This window comes from Lycium barbarum, chromosome 8 (assembly GCF_019175385.1).
Source record: "Lycium barbarum isolate Lr01 chromosome 8, ASM1917538v2, whole genome shotgun sequence".
Lineage (NCBI taxonomy): Eukaryota > Viridiplantae > Streptophyta > Magnoliopsida > Solanales > Solanaceae > Lycium > Lycium barbarum.
In genome coordinates, this window is record NC_083344.1 from 106154248 (window position 1) to 106181837 (window position 27590).

The window sequence follows — 27590 nt, forward strand, 5'->3', positions numbered from 1 at the left end:
TCATCTTGACCACTCTCTCCCAGACTTTCATAGCGTCGCTTAACCACTTGATACCCTATAGTTATTGCAACTTTGAATATCATCCTTGTTCATTTACAATGAGACCATTGTACTCCACCTCCAATCCTCTGGCATCTAAGTCATCCTAAATATGACATTAAACAACCTAGTCAGTCACTCCATACCTGTCTCCCTCGTACAAAAGTCTACCGGGATCTCATCTGGCCCGGTCGTTTTTCCTCTCCTTATTTTACCGATCGCCTCCTTGATCTCTGTAGCCTTTATGCACCTATAGTACACAAATTCTCTACGACTTTTAGAATTCTCTAACTCCCCCAGCACGATATCCCTGTCCCCTTTTTCATTCAAGAGCTTATAGAAGTACGTCTGCCATCTCCGTTTAATGTGTGCGTCTTCTACCAACACTTCACCATTCTCATCCTTGATGCACTTCACTTGGTCTAGGTCGTGAGACTTCCTCTCTCCCGTCTTAGCGAGCTTATATAACTTCCTATCCCCGCCTTTGCCCTTGAACTCTTTATACAAGTGCTCAAACATGTTGTTTTAGCCTCTGTGACCGCTAGCTTCACTGCCTCATACCTCCTCTTGTCCTCCCCGTTGACACTTCCAACTAGCGCCACATATGCAACCTTCTTGGCTTCTACTTTTCCTTGGACCTCTCAGTTCCACCACCAATACCCTTTACGCCCACCTAAGTTGCATCTCGAGACCCCTAGCACCTCTCTAGCTACTTTCCTGATGCAGTCGGCTGTTCTAGCCCACATACTATCAGCATCCCCACTACTTCCCCAAGCCCCCATAACCCCTAACTTCTCCCTCATCTCATGAGCTTTAACCTCAATCAGGCCTCCCCATTTAATCCTTGGTCGTTCATGAGCAGCCCTCCTCTTCTTCTTCTTCTTCTTCTTCTTCTTCTTCTTCTTCTTCTTCTTCTTCTGGGTTGTAAGGTTCTCGCTCAGGATAATTTTGCAGTTCTTGCAAACACCTCTATCACTATTCTTAAGGAGCAAATAATCTATCTGAGTCTTAGCCACCGCCAGTACGGTAGCTTACCAAGTAACAATTTTAGGAATCGAAATTGAATAGCAAACGATGAACAAAAAAGTAATATTTTAGTATTATTCATTCCTCCGATTCAACTATCAAATACATGAGTTTATACATTTAAATTATTCAAAAAATCATAAATATTACAAGGGTGGTTTAAAAAATTGATGGTCTAAAGCTAAATTTTTATAAGAGATATTTAACTTATTCGATGACATTCATATGTATTTTTATTTACATCTCACTCTTCTAGCATTTTGAGGTGCATGAGGAAATTGTAGCAAATCGTATGTATTTACAATTCATATGAATATTTATTTCTAATTCAATCTTATAACTTATTCAGGCAACTCATGTTAAAACTGAAAAATGAAATTGTCTTAAACAGAAAGAAAAAAACGAATATATGTGGAGAAGAAAAAATCAAGAAACAAAAGGGAGATAAATGTGTCAATTAATGAGAGATAAGAACTGACCATAATTTGATCTTTTACTTGAGCAACCTCAATCGAATTTCAAAAACAAAAACACAAATACAAAACGATGTATATTAGCTATATATTATTATACCGAATAGTTTGGGGTGTGGATTCAGTTTCTCGGTTTAGTTTTGTATTATTCGATTTCGGTTTTTAATTTTGAGAAAATGTCATCTAATCTGAACTTCGTTTTTTCTCTTTTGTGGTTCAGTTTTTTTTTTTTCGATTTCATTTTCCTTAGTGTCATATAAGAAAAACGGTAATATAATTGGATGATTATATTTAAATTACCAAAAAAAAAATTATTGTAAAGAATAAGAAGCGACAATGTGAAATCTCTTAAAATATATCTTTTTTCTAAATTCAATTCACATGATTGAAGTAATTGACACCATTAAGAAGATAGCAATATATATTTAATGAGATAGACAAACACTCCTAGTCTGCTATAAAAGTGCAATGGAACAAGTCAACAAGAATAAATGTGTACGCCTAATATCATAATCAAAACATAATGTAAATATTTTCATTTTTCATTGATATATTTACTAACCATGTACCAAGAATGAGACGTGTTAAATATAAACATAATATAATCATTTAGTTTCTTCGGTTTTTAGTTTTAAATTCCGAAACCAAAATTTCTACCAAAATAATAAAAAAGTCCAATTCGATTGATTTTTGGGTCTAATCGGAATGATGCACACTCATACTACTAGTAGTAAAAATTGGGATGTTTGATATCTCGGGGGACTAAAGCAATGGGCTTCCTGGCTTACCCTCAAACCGCCCCTGAATATTGCATTTAATAGCTAACTTAACTTATTTCAAAATATTTTATATTTAAAAAAAAATATCTATTTATCACTATTTTTTCTCAAATCTATCCTTGTTGTTCAAATTAGAGTATTTTAACTAAGTGAGACATTTAAGGAGAATCAAAGAGTAGTTTAGTGCCTTCATAGTTAATATGATAGTTTGTGCATAGACTAAGGGCCAACAAAAGGCTTTTTGATTGTATATGTGAGCTGTAGTTTGGCTTTGATTTGTAGTTTGAATTGTAAATAAGGGAGATAGGTTTACTTTGGATGAGCAGCTCGGTTGGTTTACTCTGGTTTTGTAATGAGATGCTTGGTGATTAATAAAATATGACAGTTACTTGCCAAAAAATATGATACATACAACACTGGTATAAAATTGAACACGTAAACACAAATGTTGACATGACACTGATGTGACACATAAATTTTGGAGGTGTCTAGATAATCATTTTGTAATTTGGAGTATTCAACTGACAAAGTGGAGACAAGTTGGGGTGTCTACTTGTGCACATCCAAAATTGGAGGGCATACTTGCCAGCTGAGGCCAAGTTTGAGGGCATGTTTATGTATTATGCCTTTTGAAAATCCTTAAGTTAAGAAATGAAAATGGTTGACTAAAGTCAACATCGGTGGTAAATGAGTCCGTTTCGAAGTTTCGTCGATTCCATTAGGTCCGGAATGTGATTTATGACTTGGTCGAGTTGTTGGTTCGGTTCCTGAGGGACTCAGGGGTATTTTGGACCTTTGGTTGGGATTTAAGCTTTTCAGGTGTGTTTTATGACTGAAATGCATATTTGGTTTGTGTGAGGGGATTCCCAAATGAGTTTAGAGGGTCGATTCCACATTTGTCACACCAGAAAAATTTGTTGTGTTATTGTTGGTTTCTTTATATGCGATCACATGAGGAGCATCGCGGTCATGATGAGTTGCGTGATCAAGATCCACGATCGTAGTCGCGATGTGCAAAAAGCTGGGCCGGGTCGAGTTAGCATTTGCGGTTGCGAGGGAGGTCTTAGCCATCGCGATGAAGGCACTGTTCTAGTGGTTAAATATTTCCCAAACGATTTTGGACATTTCATTTTCATATTTGGAGCTTGGGACCTCGATTTGGAAGATTTTTGGAAGAGTTTTTCAAGATTCTTCATGGGGACAAGATTCTAACCTTCCTTTTATTATTCTACCTTCGATTCTTACAAAATTTCATCATTGAAATCATAGTTTGAGTGGTGAAATTGAGATTTAAAAGCCCTAAGTTGAAAACATGAATTTCTTCAAATTGGAAGTCAAATTGATGTCGGTTTTGACTAATTTTCGGGATTTAGGATCTATGAGCTGTGGGTAAACTAATTTTAGGGTGAAATTATAGTTTTGCCCTTTGGGGCTCGGGATTGCCTGTTTGGGTGACTTTTTGGGTCTGAAATTATAATATAGCAATATAGGTGTCTACAAACTCGTATGCTAACGTAGAATCCGTATTTAGACAGATGATCATTACGGGGCTCTACGGAAGGGAAAGGCTTTGTTATGAGCGTTGGACTCCTAAATAGGCAAGTTAAGACCTTACTTGACTCTATTTAAAGTGTGTGGTTGGCTAAAATGAACTAATAAAGATGGAGTAATGGGTAAAGGGGGTACCGTACTTGTGAGGTGATGAGCCCTTGTATTGGGTATCAGTGTCATGTCATGGGAGTTTGTGTAGTATCGAGTCGTATAGTCCGGTCTGAATGTCATGCTTTGGGTATTAGCTGATACTCCCTCCGGATAAAAAAGAGTGTCCACTTAACCTTTTTTTATTGGGTCAAAAAGAGTGTCCACTTATCAAATCAAGAAAGAATTAACTTTATCTTTCCAGATTTATCCCTATTAAGTGATTTGTGATCAAATCCCAATACCTATTTAATTCGGGCAATTTAGTCAAATTACCTATTTTTGTCTAGGAGTTAGTATTTTCTTAAGGGGTGTGTAAACGGCTAAGTGGGCACACTTTTTTATCCGGAGGGAGTAGCTTATATTACTTTACGTTAACTGTGATCAAGATATGAGATCTCTTATTTGATGCTTCTATGCTTTATACCTGTCTTATTTGTGATTGTGTGTTCTCATCACTCCTTAATACTCGTTTAAAAAGTGAAAAAGAGCTAAGATTTAGCCTTATACTTCATAACCTTGTTTCTTGTTGCGTGCATGTCATATTCATGTTTTCATATGGTTTCTCATGCATATTACACTTGAGGATACATATGTGATGTCCGAGAGGATATGGTTCGGGAAGGAGTGATTTCTCAAAATAAAAAAATCAGCCAATTACAAAATAAACTAATTAGGAAAGCACAAACCCTTGACCTCTCAAAGGAAGATAGGACACTTCACGAACAAACCAATGAACCCTTTTGTTACAAGTAGTGTCTTTTTTAATACTATTTAATCTGATTTTTTCGATTTACTTTGATATGTAATAATTTTTTAGATATATATATATATATAAAGAGCTGTCTATGACGCCCCTTAGGGCCTGTAAGGTAAATTTGTCCATGATTTTGTAGTTCTTTATAAATTTGTTATATTAATTTCATGTCCATTTAACAATAAATTTTCATTTTTACACACAAGAGATTAGAAAAATGACACATAAGAGATCTGAAAAGATCATTTTTCTTCTATTCATTTGTAAGTGACCATAAGAGATCATTTCCTATAAATTTCAGGATCTTAAGTTAGTGATACAAAGTATCATTTTGCGCTCAATTATATAAATGTAATGCTGAGGCAAAATAGAGATAAGAACCATTTAGATTCTAGTAATTATAACGTGAGCTAATATATATTTATTGCTTGTCCCAATCATCTAACTACTCCGCCATTATAAATCCAATTATATTAGGAACTGAAGACTTTTGAAGCAAAAGGTTGATTTTAGAAATAATTTAATATTAGCCCTCTGAAAAAATTTAATGAAAAAAAAAAGACTGATGAAGTGTTTTAAGTATTTGATTAACTAATGACTATTTTCTAACTGTGATAGGATAATGTTCTGAAGTAGTCGGTTTCCCCTTGAGGAACACACCCTGGAATTGGATGTGTTGAATTGTGAATTAGAGAGGAGAGAGAATCAATTTAGGGGAAACTGTTAGTGTTTCATTGAAAAGAAAATGATTACATGTCATCTATACATACACTGTTCGCTATCTAACTAACCTTGCTTTTCCTAACTAATACAGCTCTAACAAACATTTAATCGACTAGTCAAATTGTATAAATAGAGCAAAATAACAGTTTTAAGAAATACACATGGAATTGAAGGACCTATCAGAGTTTTAAGAATTAATTAAAGGCTGACAAAGCCTGCAGATGAATTCAAAGTACTCGACATCAAATCAAGATACAAATCATTAGAAGATAAACCTGGAGAGAGAAAATGACAAACAAAACAAGCAGAAGCTACAGTTAGGCCATAATTTAATAACCAAATATTAACAAAGAAAGATTTGTTGGGACAATTTGTAAGCTAAAATATAGCTGCCATAGTATTCAAACACGACATGCTCCTAACATTATTTGAGTTACTCATTAACTCTGTAGCATCCAGAGTATTCAAACATACAAGTCAATGCCAAAGTCATTCTAAATGAATGAATATATATCTAACAACTCATATATTCATATATGATAGTGGGAATTCTACTTGCTCTCTCAAGCAACGACTTCAGCCTTAAAATCAAAGAATGGTTTCAATCCCAGCAAATGAAATAGCTCATGATTTTTCTCCCTTCTTTCGTGTATACAAAGATGGCAGAGTCGAAAGATTTCATAATTATGTCTATGTCTCACCCTCAGATAATCCCAATACTGGTGTGAAATCCAAGGATATAAACAACAATTCAGCCCGCCTTTATCTTCCCAAAATAACCGAAAACAATCAGAAGTTTCCCCTCCTTATATACATCCATGGTGGATTTTCTATTGAATCAGCTTTTTCAACGGGGCACGACAAGTACCTACACTCTATAGTTTCTAAGGCCAACGTAGTTGCCATATCCGTTGATTATAGATTAGCCCCAGAACACCCTTTACCTGTTAGAAAAAAAAAAAAAATTATTTTTCTTTAGTATCTCAAAATAATACCAACCGACAAAGTTTTATTAGTATTTTATTAGCCTTAAATGGCATCATTCATTTGATAAATATGACTGTTGCCAAACGGACACATCATTTGATGATCACATCATTTTTGGTCAAATGTATTTACTGCCAACGTATCTTGCAATTCAATTTGTTGCTTTATGGCTTTTACTTCATATTAAATATTTGGAACGTTGGCAGATGACAGAGACAATGAGAAATCATCTCTTTCTTGGAGTATATATATATGATCTGGTGTCATCATATGTGGCAGAGAAAAAGACAAAGAGCAAATAGTTCTTCTTATTATTATTTCTTTTGCTGGGTTATTACTTTGTGAAATCTTTGTTAGATTCTGGCTCCTATTTTTGTACTAGAAGAGCTTGTTGAATCCTGGGGGATACACCTATACCGGGTGAATTATCCTTAAGGACAGTGTCTTGGACACGCCTCAAGCTTTAAAGAATTTCTTATTATTTCCGTGTTTTGTACAACAATTTACAACAATCTTAAGGATAATTCTTGTTGTCATGAAGCACGAAAAGTCTACCCTTGGTTTGTTAAAGGAAGTCTGGTTTATGCTCTTGATAATTTTGATACTTTATGGTGTATCCAAGAGTATAAGTATACAAGATTAGTGATGTGATCGGGTGGACATTTACTTGTTTTTGTGATTACAAATCATGGATGGCTGGTAAAACTGTTGGTGTTGGAGGTTCTACTCTTGTTATACTTTCAACTATAATTGTCTTTGCTAAACTACTCAACTTTTGGAATTATGCTACTAAAGTAGGTAAGTATATCTCTACTCTTTTTAATGAAAATAAACATGGTTACGAGCCCAAAATTATTAATAGAACTTTCAAGAAAAGTTTTGGGAAAATTGACAATCCTGTTGAATCAAAAATTAATTTGGATAAAGTAGATGATATTATTTTTGCGGTCATTTCCCGAGAGAACATTGAAATCAATGTGAGTGACTGGGTAATAGACTCTGGTGCTACTAGGCATATTTGTGCCAATAAAATTAATTTTATGTCTTACACCCAAGTCAATGGAGGAGAAGAATTTATATATCTTGGTGATTCAAGAACCACTAAAGTTCTTGGAAAAGGAAAAGTTATTCTTAAACTCACATCTGGGAAAACTTTGGCTTTAACTGAAGTATTGCATGTTCCTAACATCCAAGTCAATTTGGTCTCTATGGGATTATTAGGAAAAGCTGGGGTGAAGGTTTTATTTGAATACAATATGGTTTCTTTAATAAAAAATAATGTTTTAGTGGGCAAAGGATATTGTAACCATGGTTTATTTGCACTTAATGTTTCTCATGTTATGAATGCAAAAATTAGTACTTCTGCTTATTTGATTGATTCTTTTGATTTATGGCATGCTAGACTTGGACATGTTAGTTCATCTTATATTAAGAAAATGCATTCTGGAGGACTTATTTCGAATGTTAATTTTTCAAGTATTGATAAGTGTGAAATTTGTGCTGAGGCTAAACAATTTAAGAAATCGCATGCTTCTGTGTTTAGAGAATCTGATTTATTGGACTTAGTGCACACTGATTTGGGAGACTTGAAACAAACTATGACTAGGAGAGGTAAAAAATATTACGTCACATTTATAGATGACTTTTCTAGATATACAAAGGTATATTTGTTGAAAAATAAAGATGAAGCTTTTGAAATGTTTTTGTTGTATAAATCTGAAGTTGAAAATCAATTGAATAAGAAGATCAAAAGAGTAAGATCTGATAGAGGTGGAGAATATCTTTTGTTTAATGATTTTTGTGAAAAGGAAGGACTTATTCATGAAGTTACTCCTCCATATTCACCCGAATCGAATGGAGTAGCTGAACGGAAAAATAGGACTTTAAAAGAAATGATGTATTGTATACTTGTTAGTTCATGTGCACCTGACAATCTTTGGGGTGAAACTATTTTATCTGCTTGTCATTTACAAAATAGAATTCCTTACAAGAAATCCGGGAAAACTCCTTATGAATTGTGGAAAGGTTATTCTCCTAACTTGAAATATTTGAAAATATGGGGGTGTCTTGCCAAGGTTATGTTAGCAGACCCTAAGAAAAGAAAAATAGGGTCCAAGACTTCTGACCGTATGTTTGTTGGTTATGCTAATAATAGTGTTGCATATAGATTTCTTGTAATCAATAGTGATGTGATTGAACGCAACACTATAGTAGAAACAAAAAATGCTGAGTTTTTTGAGAATATTTTTCCTTTAAAGCGTGATAATATTTCTCATGTTCCTATTTTTCAAAAAGAAAGTACTTCTAGTATTCCTGTTCTCCAAAATGATTTTGAAAATGAGAATTTGAGGAGAAGTAAAAGGACAAGGATAGAAAAAACTTTTGGTAATGATTTTTTCACTTATATTGTTGATAATGATCCTTTAACTTTTTCTGAAGCAATTTCTTCTCCTCATGCATCTCATTGGAAAGAAGCCATCAAATCTGAGATAAACTCCATTTTACAAAATAATACCCGGGAATTAGTTGATATACCCCCGGGATCTAAACCCATTGGTTGTAAGTGGATTTTCAGAAGGAAATATAATCCTGATGGTTCTATTGATAAATATAAAGCTAGACTTGTTGCTAAAGGCTTTACTCAAAAACAAAATATTGATTATTTTGATACTTATGCTCCTGTGACTAGAATTTCCTCTATTCGTGTTTTATTTGCATTGACATCTATTCACAAATTATTTATTCACCAAATGGATGTCAAAACTGCGTTTTTAAATGGTGATTTAGAGGAGGAAATTTATATGGAACAACCCGAAGGTTGTGTAGTGGCTGGTCAAGAAAATAAAGTTTGTAAATTAATAAAACCTTTATATGGATTAAAACAAGCTCCGAAACAATGTCATGAAAAATTTGATCAAGTTTTGTTAAGTAATGATTTTACCTCTGTTGAAGTAGACAAATGTGTTTATACAAAACTTGTTGATAGTCATTGTGTTATTATATGTCTTTATGTGGATGACATGCTTATCTTTGGTTCTAATCTATAGTAAATGAGACCAAAAAGTTTTTGTCTTCAAATTTTGACATGAAAGATATGGGAGAAGCAAGTGTTATTCTGGGCATGAAATAATTAGAGAAAATGATGGTTTGATTTTGACTCAAGGACATTATGTGGAAAAAATTCTTAAAAAGTTTGAAAATTTTGATGTGGTACCTGTGAGCACTCCTTTTGATTCTAATAGTCAATTGAAAAAGAATCACGGAGAAGCAATTTCTCAAAATTATTATGCTCAAATTATTGGTAGTTTAATGCATTTGATGAATTTTACTAGACCCGATATAGCTTATGCAGTGTGTAGATTGAGTAGATATACTCATAATCCTAACAATGATCATTGGAATGCATTAAGAAGGCTCTTGAAATATTTGAGAGGTACTATGAACTACGGTATTAAATATAGTGGATTTCCCGCTGTAGTAGAAGGATACAGTGATGCTAACTGGATCTCAGATTCAGATGAGACAAAATCTACTAGTGGCTATGTGTTTACCCTTGGTGGCGGTGCCATAACATGGAAATCAGCCAAACAAACCATAATTGCTAGATCCACTATGGAATCTGAATTTGTTGCTTTGGAGTTGGCTGTTAATGAGGTTGAGTGGTTGAGAAACTTCTTAGCAAGTATTCCAATAGGAATAAAACCAACACCTTCTGTGTCTATGCATTGTGATTGTCAAGCAGCGATAGCTGTAGCGAAAAATAAATCTTTCAATGGGAAAAATAGACACATACGTTTGAGACATAATGCGATAAAGCATATGCTAAGAGATGAAATTATTTCCATAGATTATGTAAAGTCAGAAATGAATTTGGCAGATCCTCTGACTAAACCTTTGCAAAGGAAATTGATAACTGAAACATCGAGGGGAATGGGACTTACTATGTCAACTTGAGAAGATCAACAATGATGGTAACCCAACCTATGTGATTGGAGATCCTATGAATTAGGTTCATATGGGTAATAACACGTCATTAGTTGATCGAAGGTGCACTATTAAATCATGTCCCTTCCTATGGTGTGTGACTATAGTGCAATATGCTGCAAGACAAAGTGAGGTTGAGCTATAAACTCTTAATTCATTACCATATCCTTTATAGGTGGTGTATTGCTCTGCAGAATACACTTGATGGGTGGACCTATATGAGTGTGAAGTGGTGCCACTTCTATGAAATTGTGACGGATTTCTAGAGCACTCATGAATACCAGGACACGCGCATGGCCTACAACAAACAACAACAACCCAGTGAAATCCCACAACGTGGGGTCTGGGGAGGGTAGAGTGTACGCAGACCTTACTCCTACCAAGGTAGGATGGCTGTTTCCGAGAGACCCTCGACTCAATAAAAACATAACAAGAGGTCAGATACGGCTAAGAAATTCAAAGCGATATGGAAATGAAGTAACGCAAGCGACACAGATAACATAGAATAATCAAAGCACAGGAAATAACAGATAATAGCATAATAGCATAAATTAGAGCACAAGAAATTATACTACGATAATGCGACTATTAATAAGGCAGGGTAATGAGACTATCTACTAGCCTTCTACCCTAATATGGGTCCTCCAAACCCTCCTATCTAAGGTCATGTCCTCGGTAAGCTGTAACTGCGCCATGTCGTGTCTAATTACCTCTCCCCAATACTTCTTTGGCCTACCCCTACCTCGTCTGAAACCATCCATGGCCAACCTCTCACACCTCCGCACTGGGGCATCCGTGTCTCTCCTCTTCACATGCCCAAACCATCTCAATCTCGCTTCTCGCATCTTGTCTTCCACCGAGGCCACTCCCACCTTGTCCCGAATATCCTCATTCCTAATCCTGTCACTCCTGGTGTGGCCACACATCCGACACGCGCATGGCCTCTTAGCGCAAAACCGCGATAACGACAAAGATTGTGCGAGTATAATGTGATAGAATAAGACCATGGGCTTACAAAAGAATTCTTGGTTCATAGAAGTTCAAAACTTCACCAATTATTCTGTAAGCATATTCTTATTTTGTCTAGGTCTGGTTCATAGTCTACGCGACACCAGATTCGACGCATTATATTTATATGTGAAAACCCAGCAAAACTTTTTATTTTATTTATTATTATTATTTTGATATATATGGGGGATTGTTAGAAAAAAAAATATATTATTTTTCTTTAGTATCTCAAAATAATACCAACGGTCATTGACAAAGTTTTATTAGTATTTTATTAGCCTTAAATGGCATCATTCATTTGATAAGTATGACTGTTGACAAACGGTCACATCATTTGATGATCACATCCTTTTCGGTTAAATGTATTTACTGCCAACGTATCTTGCAATTCAATTTGTTGCTTTATGGCTTTTACTTCATATTAAATATTTGGAACGTTGGCAGATGACAGAGACAATGAGAAATCATCTCTTTCTTGGAGTATATATATATGATCTGGTGTCATCATATATGGCAGAGAAAAAGATAAAGAGCAAATAGTTCTTCTTATTATTATTTCTTTTGCTGGGTTATTACTTTGTGAAATCTTTGTTAGATTCTGGCTCCTAATTTTGTACTAGAAGAGCTTATTGAATCCTGGGGGATACACCTATACCGGGTGAATTATCCTTAAGGACAGTGTCTTGGACACGCCTCAAGCTTTAAAGAATTTCTTATTATTTCCGTGTTTTGTACAACAATTTACAACATTACCCACGTGCTATGATGATTCTTGGGCTGTCATTAAATGGACTGCTTTACACGTTAAAGTGTGTGACCATCTCAACATATTACCAGAAGAATTTATTAAGGAGCCGTGGATTAAGGACCACGTTGATTTTTCGCGTGTTTTCTTGGCTGGTGACAGTGCGGGTGCAATTATTGTACATGACATGTTGGTTAGGGCAAGTGCTAGTGAAAAGCCATTAGGGGATGGTTTTCGGATTGTTGGAATGGCATTAATCCATCCCTTTTTTGGTGACGATGAACGTGATGAGTATTGTTTGTTTATTTTTCCGGAATGTAAAGGACTTGATGATCCGAGATTAAATCCAGCAGCTCATCTTAGGTTATTGTCCAATTTTGTTTGTCTCAAAATTATGGTTTTTGCTGCAGAGAAAGATTTCCTGAGAGATAGGAGTTTGACTTATTATGACGCACTTAAGAAGAGTGGATGGAAAGGTGAGGTGGAGATTATGGAGACACAAGGGGAAGATCATGTCTTCCATTTGCTTGAACCAACTTGTGAGAAGGCTGGCCTATTGATGAAAAAGCTAGTTGACTTCTTCAATGAGAAGATTTGAAATACATGTATGTTTGATTTTCTTATTTGCTTTTATATGTGGTTATTTCTTGACCTGTAAGGACAAATTTGTGGATTTCTGATGGGAGTTCTTGTATTCCTAGAATGTTTTTTTTTTCCCGTTACATCTTCTTTTTTGATAACGGAGTGTCTGAGCAGCTTGCACACAACTGAACAATAGTACCTGCTTTTTGGTCACCAGCCTAGGTATCGAGTGACTATGACAAAAATAAATAACTTTTTACATTACATGTAATTTATCTGGAGGGCTGAAGGTGATTTTTGATTATTTGTTTTTGTTTGGGGTGGGTGGGGGGGGGGGGGGGCGCAGAAGTGGAGGTTGGTTGAAGACATCCTTGCATTTTTACAATATTTGGTTTATATTTCGAGATATTTTTCAAACAAAATTTTCAGCATTTACCAGTATTCTAAATGTTGAAGTTTAGTATTTACAATAGTATTAATTACCAAATCATTATTTGTAGATACTCAGTTTAGTACTTGCAAAATGAAATGCTTCTAATATTCATGGGCAAAGGCTGATATGCATGATTAAGAAAGTAAATTTCTCTCTGAAAGCTTACCAGTTACCTGATAGAGTTAAGAATGCCACACTGCAGATATTGCTATATATATATCTGATAGCAGGATCATCTCCATTTGTGCCCATCACTCTTAAACCGTAAGCCAATTAAATTTCAATAAAATCTGTCTCTATCTATGTGCTGGCCAGTCAAGAATTCCCATGTTCAGAAGATGATGGTAGCTGAGATGAGGATGCTCAGATGGATGTGTGGGCATACTCGGAGAGATTTGATTAGGAACGAAGTTATATGGGACAAAGTGGGAGTGGCATCAGTGGCAGACAAGATGAGGGAAGCGAGGTTGAGGTGGTTCGGGCACGTGAAAAGGAGGCGTGAGGATGCACCAGTAAGGAGGTGCGAGAGGTTGACAGTAGCAGGAGTTAGGAGAGGTAGAGGTAGGTCGAAGAAGAATTGGGGGAGGTGATTAGACATGACATGACACAACTTCAGCTGACTGAGGACATGACCCAAAATAGAAATGTATGGAGGTAGATGATTAGGGTAGAGGGTTCGAAGGAAGCTATATGTTGTCGACTTCTGTATGGGGTGGGAGGGGGTGGGTCTCCTCCTCCCCTCTTTTCCTTTTAGTTGTAGTATATCGGTACGCATAGTTTCTTATATCTTGATGTGTATTACTACCTGTTACCACATTTGTTCTGTATCTTGTTATTTTGTTATTTTGACATTATTGTTCCAGGTACCTTTTTCTAAGCTAAACAGCCTCTGAACCTCACAAAGATAGAGGTAAGGTCTGTGTACATCTTACCCTCTCCAGGCTCCACTTGTGGGATCACACTGGGTTTGTTGTCGTTGTATTACTTTTGCATTTATGTAATTTACAGATTACTTCCAATCGCTGCTTAACAGAAGAAAAAAATAAAAAAGTTTTCTATTTGATGCAGTGTACACTAATATGTCATTTTCTTGCTGAGAAAATGACCAAAATCATCCATAATGTTTGGGTTTGGATCAAAATCATACATATTCTTTCACATGGAGCACTAATAGTACATTATGTTTGCATAAGTGATGCACTTATAGTCAAACTCCCAAATAAATTTAACGGAAAAGAACAAAAATGCCCCTGAACTTTTAGAAAAGGTATAAAAATACCCTTTATTCATCTATTTTGCTAAAACTACCCCTCAATTCAACTTTTTGGCTCATTTATTCCCCTTGACTAACGGACAACACTAATTTAAAAAAAAAAAAAAATTGCACATGACATTTTATTACTGAAAAAATGATTTATTCTTTTAAAAAGAAATCTGAAACCTTGGAATTTTTTTAAATTTGAATTTTTTTAAAATTTGGAAAACTTTTTTTTAACGAGTAAAACCTTGACTAACGGACAACACTAATTTTTTTTCTTTTCAAAATGTGAAAAATTGGATTTTTATAAAAATCTGAAAAAATTAATTTTTTTATGGAAAAACTGTGTTTAAAAAAAACCAGAAAACTATTTTTTTTTAAATCTAGAAGAAAATTATGGAGTATTAGTTTTGCACATTTTACTTAAAAAAACAATCAGTTTTTCAGATTTAAAAATTGAATTTTCTAAAAACAAAATGGGGTTTCCACCCGTTAAAAAAAGTTTTCCAAACTTAAAAAAATTCCACATGTTTTAATGAAAATCCAATTCTGTTGTTTATATATATATATATATATATATATATATATATATATAAAAGGCTTACTACATTTGTTTTTTAAAGAAACGGATGTTGAAAAATTATTTTCCCTTATTCTACAAAAAAATCCAAGGTTTCAGATTTCTTTTTAAAAGAATAAATCAATTTTTCAGTAATAAAATGTCATGTGCAATTTAATTTTTTTTTAAAAAAAAAATTAGTGTTGTCAGTTAGTCAAGGGGAATAAATGAGCCAAAAAGTTGAATTGAGGGGTAGTTTTAGCAAAATAGATGAATAAAGGGTATTTTTATACCTTTTCTAAAAGTTCAGGGGCATTTTTGTTCTTTTCCGTTAAATTTATTTGGGAGTTTGACTAAAAGTGCACCACTTATGCAAACATAATGTACTATTAGTGCTCCATGTGAAAGAATATGTATGATTTTGATCCAAATCCAAACATTATGGATGATTTTGGTCCTTTTCTCTTTTCTTGCTTTACGTTAACAGTGCTCATTGGCAACGTAACTTGTTTGTTTTTAGCCAAACTTGATATCTTGCTAGAACAGTTTTGCAGAAAAAGTTAGGTGGAGTAATCGCCCTAAAGCAGGTTCTTTGAACTTCCCTTTTCTCGATCGTCTGTTTTAATAAGTGAATTTTGATTCATGTCGTTCTGCAGCCCCAATTGCAAAAATAAATATCAAAAGAAAAAATTGACGTTCTTTGTTTTTGGCCCACATATACTTTGTATGGATTAGGGGATAATGGTCAAAAACACTCTTCAAGGATTGTTTTTTTTTTTTTTTTTAGTTTCCTACCTCAACTATCAGGTCTAGGTCTGAGAGTTTATTATCTAAACTACCACCAACTAGGAAAAGTGAACAGCTGATAGTTGATGTGTGTTTTAAAAATTAATTGGTGATAATTTAGGTAGAAACTCAAAAACAAGTACTCCCTATGTCCCAATTTATGTAGCATTTTTCGCTTACCGAGATTCAAACTGCATGAGCTTTGACCAACATTTTAAGATGTATTTTTTTACCAAATTAATATAGGAAAAGTTGCAACTTATGTACTTTTCATGTAGTTTTTAAACATATAAATTTTAATCATAAAATATTGAGTTAATCTAATCCAATTTAGCTTCAAAATTTGGTCAAATTGACTCTCGAAAAAGGAAAAATGTCACATAAATTGGGACGAAGATGTGTTTTTTACCCTTTTTAACTCTTGGATTACTTATAAATTCCCCACTCCAATTGTGTGCTACATGGCAAATGGAAGTAATTAGCAGGTCATAAGTCCACTATGCTCTTCGTTTCTTTTCATATGACACTTACTAGCACTACTAATTAGGAGTACAATCTTTACAGATTTTAAAAACATCTTTAGATAGCACAAATTGTAAATTGGTAGAACTTCTTGAACTTTTTATGTAGTCTTAAATCATTTAAATTTTATTTTAGATAGATCAAGAAGTGAGTTTCCAAATTAAGTACAACATTTAAAGTTTTAAATAGATGAAGTCAACATGACTCTAAACTCGATGTACATTTTCTTTTCAGATTCAGCAGAGAATCAAGAATTTCTCCAACACAATATATTTGACTAGGCCAAGGGAATCGAAGTACATTCTGACCACATTCTGCTCGGATATCCCTGGTGTTGGTGGTGAGTAGAACAATTTCAAATACCAACAACACTTAATTGATTACAATAATAGGAAAAATTGATATGTATGAATATCAAAATAAATAAAAAATATTATTAGGAAACCAACAGAAGGGTGGTTCAATCAAAAGCCTTTGGTTTGGATCTGTTTTTCTAAAAGAATACACCCTGTGATTATACTTGGAAACCAGTACAAGTATTTTGCATCGTGCTATATCACACGTGAGCATGTTAAGAACAGCTCATTTTCTGATTATTCAACTAACTTTCAACAACAGTACCGCCAGTTCTGTACCTTGGAAATATCTTAATATGGTAAGCACATTCCATTCTTGTCCAATTAACTGTGCTGAGTAACGCCACGAGCTAATTCTGAAATTTTAAGATTACTCTTCTGCTTCTTCTCTTTCTCTTGGAACCGCACCAAAGTTTTTAACTAGTAAGTCTACAATTATTGGCACCAAATCTTCACAAGGGACAGATTTCTTATAAACATCTCCCAAATGTGAATCACTCCCTATTCTGCCACCCAAGAAAACATCGGCCCCTTCCACAGTCTTCCCTTCCTTTCTTGTCAAGCACCCCATAAACCCGATATCCGCAACTTGAACTTGTGCACATGAATTCGGGCAACCTGTCCAGTGCATCCTCACTGGCTGTGTCACAGAGACTAGCCGTTGAATTTCCTCGGTTATCTTCATCGAACGTGCTTTAGTCTCAATTATGGCTTGCCCACAGAACTGGTTACCAGTACAAGCCACCAAATTTCTCATGAGGATAGGTGGATCGGGTGAAAATCTGTTCTTCAGAAGAGGCTCGTTGAGCAATGCATCGATCTTCGAGTTCTCAATGTTGGGGATAATGATGTTTTGTTCGACTGTCAGTCGGAGTTCTCCTGAACCGTACTCATCCGCTAAACGAGCTAGCTCGTCCATGTCATCTGCTTGGACACGGCCCACCGGAATGTGAAGACCGATAAAGCTGTACCCTTCCTGTTTCTGCGGATGCACGCCAAGGTATTCTCTCCTTTCCCATTGTTTCAGGACCAAGTCCTCTGTAGACTCTCTCTCTATCTTCTTTTGGGGCATTCTCGTGACAACTTCTGCCCTGAATCCTTCAACACCCTAAATCATTGAATCAAGCAGGGAGAAAATGAGACCAGTTAGATCAGCTAGAGAAAGTTTGGTTCTGCCTAGAAAGGGAATTTGTACACATCCACCTAGATGAGAAGCTATTAATATTCCATCACTTACATGATGAGTTAACACTACAAAAACAAAGAAATTAGAGACGAATTTCATCACTAATCTGTCCCTAAATAGCTCGTACCTAACATTTTTTTTTTGATAATCTGTCACTAATCCGTTTTTAAATAGGATTAACGACGTATTTTACTGTTTAGCTATAGAATTTAACCGCCGTCCATTCCTGTATTTTTAGTAGTGTAGGATTGGTTGAAGCGCTTCTATTCAAAACAATATGCAGCTCAAAATTAAATGTTATTATGGAACTCATGTTTCCAATCAACACGATGTATACTACGAGTTTATAAACTCCATTTGAGGCCATACGTAAGATGAAAGATAAATGACATTTTTTTTTTTTTTGGACAAGTAAAATATAAGACAAAATAAGCATGCAAATGATAAAAACATAGTGAAAGTATCACTCACAAGTTCGTCAATTAACCACATCATTCTTGTTTTCTGCCTGTTTCCTCTGGTACCAAGATCTCTATAAGCTTCTAATATTGCTTTGCAGACAGGGATTACATCATCAGCTGGAACCCATGCATCAAGTGGAATTGCCTCTGCACATCGCTTCGGACTGAAGAATCCACCCACAAGCAAATTGAATCCAAATCGTCCATCTTTCATTGCAGGCATATACGCAAGATCATTGATATGGGGGTGCTCATAAAGATCGTGTGACCCTATTACACATACATTCCATTTCCTTGGCCTGCCATAACATCATCATATCGCAAAATCTGATTAGCAGATGATTTAATTTTCTCCCTCAAATTAATAAGAACAACTACTGAGTCCTCTTCTTGAAATTAGACATTATTCCATCCTTGACACTTTTATCTTAAAGATTACTCCAAACATCACTAGCATAATCCCATTTTTCCCCCATTGCAAAGAAAAAAAGTTGTGTCTACAATTTCTAGTTAGATGAAGTTTCATTTTCTCAATAATAATCAAAAGGCTTAAAAAAGTTGTCTATCTAACACGCCAAGTTAAAAGCAATATATGGAATCACTACAAAAGGTAAGTTCAATGTAAAATCAATGACTCAAATCTTCAATCAAGCAATAAGGTGGAAAACAAAAAAATGGGAATTGTTTTACTCCCTCCGTTTCAATTTGTTTGTCTTACTTTCCTTTTTAGTCTGTTTAGAAAAGAATGCTACTTTCTATATTTATTAACTCTTTACCATCAATATCCTACATGACATATTTAAAACCACAATATTGAAAGGGCATTTCGGTACATTAGACACATCTTTAGTTTAAGACCACACGATTCAATAAAAGTTCTCTTTATTTTTTTAAACTCCGTGCCGAGTCAAACTAAGACAAACAAATTGAAATGGAGGGAGTACGTGAGACTTACAAGTTAGTCACGTCCACATTACCACGAAAATTGGCAGTGACATATTGGGACAGCAAATTAGTGTAAGGCCTTGTGTCTACAATTTCTTGCGGATCAATCCCCGCGAGAGGGTTCCCCACCGGATTTCTAACGTTGTCCATGCCACTTTGCAGACTGGTCAAGCCAACTTCATCAAGTCCCTTTAGAATCTCAGGCACATCAGGTAGCACAACCCCGCGAATCTGCCAATTTTGCCTTGTAGTCACATCAGCACATCCATCTTTCCCATATTTCCTAATCACACTGGCTAAGTATCGAGTTTGGGCACTCGTCGTTACCCCATTTGGAAGCTTCAATCGCATCATGAATCGTCCATCTGATCATCACAATTTGATGACAAATTTGTAAATCTGATCAGCATATTAGCTGAAGACTAACATAAAAATTAACAGAGCAGAATCTTACTTTTAGCTTGAGTTATACTCCATCCGTTCATTTTGTATGACACTCTTCTATTTTAGCTTGTAGAAAAAAGGACACTTTTCTATATTTTGAAAAATCTCCAACTTAAACTTCATATTACATCTTTATTGGCATGATCTTATAACTTAAGAAATGTTTTGACATTCGATCAAACATCACATATATAAAATGAAATTAAGGGAGTACTCCCACCGTCCCATATTAGTTATCAGTTCTCAAGAGTCAATTTGATTAATCTTTAAAACTAAATTGAATTAGACTAATTTAATATTTAAAACTACAATTTAGATATTCAAAAACGAAAAATACTATAAGTTGCAATTCTTCTCGTGTATCAATATGTTGGGAAAACATATCTTAAAATGTTAGATCAAAGTTGATGTAATATGACTCGAGAAAAATTAAACATGACAAATATTATGGGACAGAGGGAGTAGCACTTTTTGCATAGTTTCCAGAGAATATCTAAGTTTTAATGTAATAATTGAATTAATCTAATTCAATTTAGCTTCGAAAGTTAGTCAAACTAACTCTACAACAGAAAAGATGTCAAACAAATTGAGATCACGGGAGTACTAAAAACAGGATATTTTTTATGGTACTTACAGTGTTGCTTTCTCCTATGGAAAAGGCCAAGCCACTTGAGCCTAACATCAATGTCATCCTTAGTGACCTTAGTTTTTTCGATCTCTTCAAGTGAGATCTTAGCAAGATCTTCAATACCATTTTCAGTAAACAACTTCATAGGTTCTTTTTCAATCTTTGCCTTTTCAGCTGGATTTATACCTTTTCTGAACTTTTCTTTAAGTACCCAATATCCATCCTTTTCCTCTACTCTTGGCTCTAGCCTCTCGGCAGCTATCTCCGCCGCCCCAGGTGGCGTTACCGCCACCGTTTGCGGCGGAGTGACATGTACCTTGGAAAATTTGTTGGAATTTGGTAGTGAAGTTACTGAAAATTTAACAGAAAAAGATGCCATATTGAGAATTTAGTTGATTGATTCTTGAAAAATGGAGAAATATGATCATTTTTGTAGTCGTGAGGTGGGGTAGGGGGAACTGTTTTTTTTTGGGACTCTTGGTAACTCCAAAGGGTCGTTATTGCAGCAATTATTAAAATAACTTATGACCAGTATGTCTCTATTACGGTTAATTTTAAAACTGGTGGGATACAGTAAGGTCAAAGGTGTTATGTGAAGCTCGTTTAGGCAGGTGTTTTTGTAAGGGGTACCCTTTTGGTACATCCATGGGTCAAGGAAAGAGACGTGTGGCCTTTTGATTAAGGCTACAGGATAACAATACATATCAAAAAGTTTAATATCTTGAGATTGCTATTGTGTATTTGTCCCCATTTTTTCATATCTTGCAAAAATGAATGCGTTTTGTTATACGCACAGGACAAATGACATATTTGTCGTTCAAATTTAAGTCGGTGTGTTTCACGATTTATTATTATATATATATAGAATATAAATTGTTGTGATAATTCAGTATAATTAGTGAGTAATTCAACCATGAAGTCATAATAGCTTCCATGATTTGCATGCTTGAAACTATTTTCCTTTTGTTTGATGTATTTTACTCATGGTAGAGTAATTTTTTAAATATATATATATATATATATGGTACCTAATAAAAGATTATAAAAAATTAGTATTAGCTACCAACTTGTCACTTATCCGTAACTAAATATATCATAGCTAACAAATTTTCTTGATAAGCTGTTCTAATTTGTTGTTGTTAAATATGATTAGCGACGGATTTTGTCGTTTAGCTACATAATCTGTCTGTCGCTAATTTTTGCCTTTAAATAAATTTATTTCATTCATTGTACCTGAAAACACTTTTAAAATAGCTATATATTTTACTCGTGGCACCTGAAAATTATTCTTTATTATTATTTCACTCCAATGTTACGGCTACATATCATTTTGAAATACATTTTTCCTCTTCTTCTTTGTAGCTTTAAAATTATGATGATCATCATCATGATTTATGAGCACCCCACATGCATGACAGGTAAATTGAAGGTAGCATGAAGTCATGTCAATAACATGTTATGACTTGCGTGCCATAATGTCTCTTCTATGTTTGTAATTTTGAAATCATAATGATTCATCGTGATTTGTGAGGAATTCAACGGGACCAGTGGCGGAGGCAGGATTTCAGTTCAGGGGGTTCAAAAAATAAAATAAGCACGCTTGTGTTGGCAAATGAGCGGGTCGGATCAGGAATAACTTAAATACATAAAGTATGCTTAACGAAGCACATAGCAATGGAAAATCAAAAAACAACTAACTTGCATGAGAGAACCTTAATAGTCCAATAATATATAAAATTTGGAATATAAGTAATACCTTGCAGACTTTTATCTAAATCACGCAGTAAGGCATACTTCCTCCGTAAATGGTTCGGAAGAGCTTCTATATCTGAGACAGTGTCATCAATGTAGCAAATTGTTAGAAATCAAAGTAGAACTACACATAGGAACTAATTCCTATATAATAAATCAAGCATCACTCTTGCACAGACAATACTAAAAATCATGCTCGAAGGCCGAAGCAAGAATAGTGTTGTCAAAGGCCTGCTTGAGGCGTACATAAACCTCGACGTTGGGTGAAGGCACCTCCGCTCATGATGAAGAAAAATATCACAATAAAATCCCACAATATAGGTAATAAACTAAGAAAAAGCTAATAAAGTAAGAAGTTTCCATTAAGAAAGGCAACTTGAAGATGCCATATTACAAAAGTAAAAGCTTGGGAGCTTTTGAAGCAAAAATAAAGAAACTAAGTTAGACTACACAAGCAAGACCATGGAGTTCACAATTGTACTCTACGAGGTTTTATATCTTGAAATGTCTTAATAATAGCATCATTAGAAACATTATCAAATACATCTTTTTCTAGATAAGGCACCAAACAACCGCTAAAAAAATCATCACTCATTTGACTCCGCAAGTCATTCTTGATAAACTTCATTGCTGAAAAAGCTCTTTCAACGGATGCAGTGGCAACCGGCAGAAGCAAAGCAAGTTTCACTAAGCGGAATACAAGAGGATAATTTGAATGCTTCTTTGTCTGAACTAATTTTTTTGAAAGATCACAAAGCCCTTTTAGATTGTAGAACCTTTCATCAACATCACGAACATCAATAATGTAACTTGCAAGTTGATTCTCAAGAGAACCCATATTGAATTCATTAAAGTCATCAGGATATAATTTAGCCATTTTCATTATTTTCCTGATATCAAAACTTGAAAACAAGTCAATTGGATTCAAACAAGAAATTCCATGAAGCAAATCAGTCGTCGCTTCGCCAAAACGATCTTTAAGTTCTTGAAGTTGCCAATCAATAATATTGCAAAATACCTCAACACGATAATGATGAGAGACTTTATTGTCACCAAGTCTCCTTCGTGATCTTAAAGAGCTAACATATGGCTCCTCAAAGTTAGGTACCAAAATTTCATGCTTGATACAAAACAAAGACACCCTAGCAATAAGAGAATCCCATTCTTCATCCCTATATGCTTGCAACCTTATTTTTGCTACTTCAACAAGTAACATGGCATTTGCCAAATCTTGCTCCTTTTTTTGTAAGCATTTATTAAGCTCATTTGTGATTGCTAAAACATCACTCATCAAATGCAACATGAACGCAACCTCATATGTTCGACAAGCTTCAAGATATCCCATTGCCTTGGCTCTTTCATCCAATAATCGTGCATCAAGAACAAGTGATTCAAGAACATTAAGAATAGAGCCAAACATAAGAATAAAATTGTTGAAAGATTTAAAATGAGATCCCCAACGCGTATCACAAGCTCTTGAAAGACCAAGTTCTTGATTCAAGCCACTACCGGTTGTAAGCTCACCCAAATCTAGTGCCTCTTGAATTCTTTCTTTTTGAGAATCTCGAAATTCATCCATACGCTTAAAAGAAGATCCCAATACATTCAAAATATTTGAAACCAGCACTACAAGTTTTCCCACTTCAATACATTTTTTCGAGACCGCAACAAGAGTTAGTTGAAGTTGATGAGCAAAACAATGAATGGAATGGGCTGATCTACTTTCTTGCCTAATCAACATTTTAAGGCCATTGATCTCACCTTGCATATTGCTTGCCCCATCGTAACATTGTCCACGCACATATGATAGACTTAAGGAATGTTGAGCAAGTAAATTAACAATTGCCCTCTTTAGAGATAAAGCACTAGTATCTTGAACATGAACAATGTCAAGAAGCCGCTCCATCACAAATCCATTTCTATCAATATATCGTAAGACAATAGCCATTTGCTCCTTGCGTGATACATCAAAAGACTCATCAACTAGTAAAGAAAAGTAGTCACCATTTAATTCCTCAAGAATAGCTTTAATTGTTTCTATCTTACAAGCACTCACAATATCTTTTTGAATCATTGGAGAAGTCATTTGATCATTTTGAGGAGCATGTTCCAGTACATAATCACGAATATTATCACACTTTTTCGCATACCATGAGAGAATTTGAAGAAAATTACCCCTACTAAGTGATGATTTAGATTCATCATGACCTCGAAATGCCAATCCTTGAGTTATAAGAAGTCTTACTACATCAACGGAAGCACTTAAGCGGACCAAATACGCATGCTTAAATTGACTAAATTGCATCTCAAGTGCAAAATGAATAGACTGTTGTACCCGCAATAAATCTTGACATTTCTTTTTTGACTGGTTATGTGGGCTGTTCGGTAGACCAATATGTTTTCCAAGATTCTTTTTTTTCTGCCAACTCTTAAACCCAACAGTTGAAAATATTTCACCCCCACCTTGATTGGTGTTGTAGCCTTTAAATAGATAACAATACAAACAATAGACTGCATCTTTACTAACACTATACTCCAACCAATCATGATATACATCATCAAACCATTCAGAATTAAAACGGCGCATTGATCCAGAAATATTCGTTTGAGGATACTCATGCTGAAGCAACCGAGGTTGACAAGGACCATTAATAAGGTATGCTCTTCTAATAACATCACGATGATTTGGATGATAGTCCAAGATTGGGGTTCTTTCACCCGGATCATAATTTAAAGTACTCAAATCAAATACCTGAGAAGAAGGTAATGGTACTTCTGAATGGTTGGCATTTGCTTCCTGGTTAGGTTGACTAGAAGAAGCTACACTTGATTTCGGTACTTTCGTAAAATAGTTCTTCACTGAACGTTGAGACTGAATCGTAAAAAATAAAAATTTTGTTAGAACTTAAAAGAAATAAGCAATTATGTAGACAATTTTACTCATTTAGTTCCTTCTTCCTAGAATAAATTGTTCTTCCTAAAATAAGTAATTTAAACACAGCAAGACATTTTCAACTATCATATCTCCAAATACAAAAAATATGAGACAGTCTTTAAGTTATCCAAATACAAATAGATCCGCCCCAAATTGGTTTAAGTTATAAAAAAAAATATTTGAAGTTAAGAGAAGGCATTTGTAAGTTAATTTATGTCCTAATTTGTCTTTTTGCTGCGATTAGTGAGAACACTGAGATATATTCATTTATATTAAAATTACAACTGAAAAATTGCATCTGAAAGTTGACTATCATATCTCCAAGATTCCATGGGTATAATCTAAAAAGCAAGAGAGAAAATTTTGCAATTGACCAATTCTCAGTCACTCCGGGCAAATTTGAAGCAATCGAGCTAAACTTTATATCAAATATACAAAATAACAACAACAACAACAACAACAACATACCCAATTACCCAGTATTTTATGGTATGGGAGAGATAGAGAAGCTAAAAACCCTCAATGGCAAGACGAGATCTAGAGAAGCTCCTGGATCTACGGTTATTGTTTCTACCTTTCTGCTGCATCAGCTAGTTGTCAAACAATGGAAATGAAAACAAAGAGGCTGTGTATGTCTTTGATGAATGATATTTAGTGGGTTATATATAGACATATTAGAGACGTGGCTGGTGAAGGTGAAGATACAATGAATAGACGATTAATGGGACCGTGCCACGTCAAGTTACTCTAAATAACAACAACAACAACAACAACAACAACAACAACATACCCAATTACCCAGTATTTTATTCTCGCAATAAAGCAAATATATAGAATTTTAGAAAAGATAAAAAAAAAATGGAGAAAGGAGGGATCTAAGAACTTACCGAAGAAGCCATGAACGGAGGAGACCAGAGAGCAGTGGCGGAGGCAAACAAATCAGCAAAAAAAACTAAGCAAAAAAAAAAAAAAAAAAAAAAGGAAAGAAAGGTGTTAGGTGAGGTGACTTTGACGGAAGAGAAGAGAAAGAAAACATTTGGTTTGTTGATTTGAATCCAATTAGATTTGTCCCCTACAAAACTACGTCGTTTTGTCCATTTATTTTAATTAAATATAACGTTACTAAACTACGTCGTTTTGTCTAATGAACAGCTGAAATAAAATGTTCAGGAAAATATTGCAAGTGAGGCTGCTGGGGTTCGAACCCGCGTGTAACGGGCAACTCTGAACCCCCTGCGCCACTGAGCTGCGCCTTTCGTTTGTTTTGAGGGGGTTCAATATTAAATATATACACATAAAATAAAAATTTGGCCTTATATAAACAGTGTAATTTTTCGACTGAGGGGGTTCGGATGAACACCCTCGGATATACATAGATCCGCCCCTGAACGGGATAACTATATTAAATATAGCATGGCATCATACCGATCTGTCATGACTTACATGACATAGTTCTAAAAACTTTTTATAATTTGTATCTTTAGAATCATGATGATCTGACATGATTTGTGAGTAATCCAATAAGGTAGCTAAGTAAATTGTCCATTATGACTTACATGTCACAGTTCTGAAATATTTTTGTGCCTCTTTTTTTTGTAACTCTGAAATCGTGACGATTTGACATGATTTGTGAGTAATCCAACATGACATCTAGATTTAATATAGCACGGAGTCTTCCGATTTGTCATGACTTGCATGCTGCAATTCATGATTAGTTTTGGTTCCGTTCCTTACCATATTTTCCGCTCAACTTAAAAATATTATAGTTCATAATTTTCTCATTAATATTAATTAAAACGCTTAGTTCCACACAAATATCAAAAGTGGAGACAATTTTAGGATATCAACCGCCAAGTATTCCCTTTGTGCAAAGCACTGTTACGTGCCACTATTTTCTTACTAATTAATCCGACAAAGATTAAAAAAAATTATATGTAATAATAATAATAATTTTTATTTTTAAAAACATACTTTTATGGTCGCAAAAATATCTTGATAAAAATGCGCCTTATGAATTGAATCTTAAGTAGGGGGCTTAGCCCGCCCGCCTACCAATCAAAGAGGCAAATTTAAGACCACATTTAAAATTATTTCTTTCTTAAATTCCGTTGATCACTTAATTGATACAGTTGGCCTGGAATACGTTAGAGGTGTAATTTATTTCGTTTCAAGAGATTACATGTCTAATTTTCATATTTATGGTCTCACCTAATAATTTTATGTAATTATATTTAAATAATTTTATATTTATATTCCATTATTTTATATAAAAGTTTAACACAATTATGATGTTGGTGACAACTTGGTGACTAGGAAACTGGTCGCCGCATTTTTTCCACTTGGCGGGGGCCATGGTGTTGGACTCGGGAATCACCTTAATCATAAAATACATCGAAAATAATGTTGTCGTATATTGAGTGATAAAAAAGAATTTTATCTCTACCTATGAGCCACAAACCCTAAACCTAGAGGAAAACTGCCAACAATGGCCACGTCGGCCAGCAGCCAGCCTCCTCCGGGGACT

At 34.8% G+C, this 27590-nt stretch overlaps 3 protein-coding genes across 3 annotated transcripts; 1 reads left to right on the plus strand and 2 right to left on the minus strand.

Annotated features, from left to right (window-relative positions):
* Window positions 1–6032: 6032 nt before the first annotated feature.
* Window positions 6033–13088, plus strand: LOC132605227 (probable carboxylesterase 12). The gene is made up of 2 exons (XM_060318443.1): window positions 6033–6432; window positions 12221–13088. Exons 1-2 carry the CDS (start codon window positions 6091–6093, stop codon window positions 12815–12817), a joined length of 939 nt encoding a protein of 312 aa, XP_060174426.1. The 5' UTR covers window positions 6033–6090; the 3' UTR covers window positions 12818–13088.
* Window positions 13089–16763: 3675 nt separating this feature from the next.
* LOC132606537 (ferredoxin--nitrite reductase, chloroplastic-like) lies at window positions 16764–20871 on the minus strand. Its single transcript, XM_060320085.1, has 4 exons — window positions 20386–20871; window positions 19318–19672; window positions 18373–18661; window positions 16764–17823 (listed from the first exon to the last, which is right to left on the minus strand). The coding sequence occupies exons 1-4, from the start codon at window positions 20756–20758 to the stop codon at window positions 17086–17088; spliced, it is 1755 nt and encodes a 584-aa protein (XP_060176068.1). The 5' UTR covers window positions 20759–20871; the 3' UTR covers window positions 16764–17085.
* Window positions 20872–22600: 1729 nt separating this feature from the next.
* On the minus strand, window positions 22601–26569 carry LOC132608080 (uncharacterized). The gene is made up of 2 exons (XM_060322153.1): window positions 26510–26569; window positions 22601–25003 (listed from the first exon to the last, which is right to left on the minus strand). The coding sequence occupies exons 1-2, from the start codon at window positions 26567–26569 to the stop codon at window positions 22601–22603; spliced, it is 2463 nt and encodes an 820-aa protein (XP_060178136.1).
* Window positions 26570–27590: the final 1021 nt, after the last annotated feature.

Bases quoted from the DNA above. Each gene is read 5' to 3' on its own strand.
- LOC132605227 (XM_060318443.1), top strand. From the start codon at position 6,091: ATGGTTTCAATCCCAGCAAATGAAATAGCTCATGATTTTTCTCCCTTC. The intron at 6,433-12,220 runs CCTTTACCTGTT...CAACAATTTACA, and splicing joins ATAGATTAGCCCCAGAACAC to ACATTACCCACGTGCTATGA.
- LOC132606537 (XM_060320085.1), bottom strand. From the start codon at position 20,758: ATGGCATCTTTTTCTGTTAAATTTTCAGTAACTTCACTACCAAATTCC. The intron at 19,673-20,385 runs GTAAGTACCATA...TGTGATGATCAG, and splicing joins CCATAGGAGAAAGCAACACT to ATGGACGATTCATGATGCGA. The intron at 17,824-18,372 runs GTGAGTGATACT...TCAATGATTTAG, and splicing joins TGTGGTTAATTGACGAACTT to GGTGTTGAAGGATTCAGGGC.
- LOC132608080 (XM_060322153.1), bottom strand. From the start codon at position 26,569: ATGTCAGATCATCATGATTCTAAAGATACAAATTATAAAAAGTTTTTA. The intron at 25,004-26,509 runs GTAAGTCATGAC...TTTACGATTCAG, and splicing joins AGTTTTTAGAACTATGTCAT to TCTCAACGTTCAGTGAAGAA.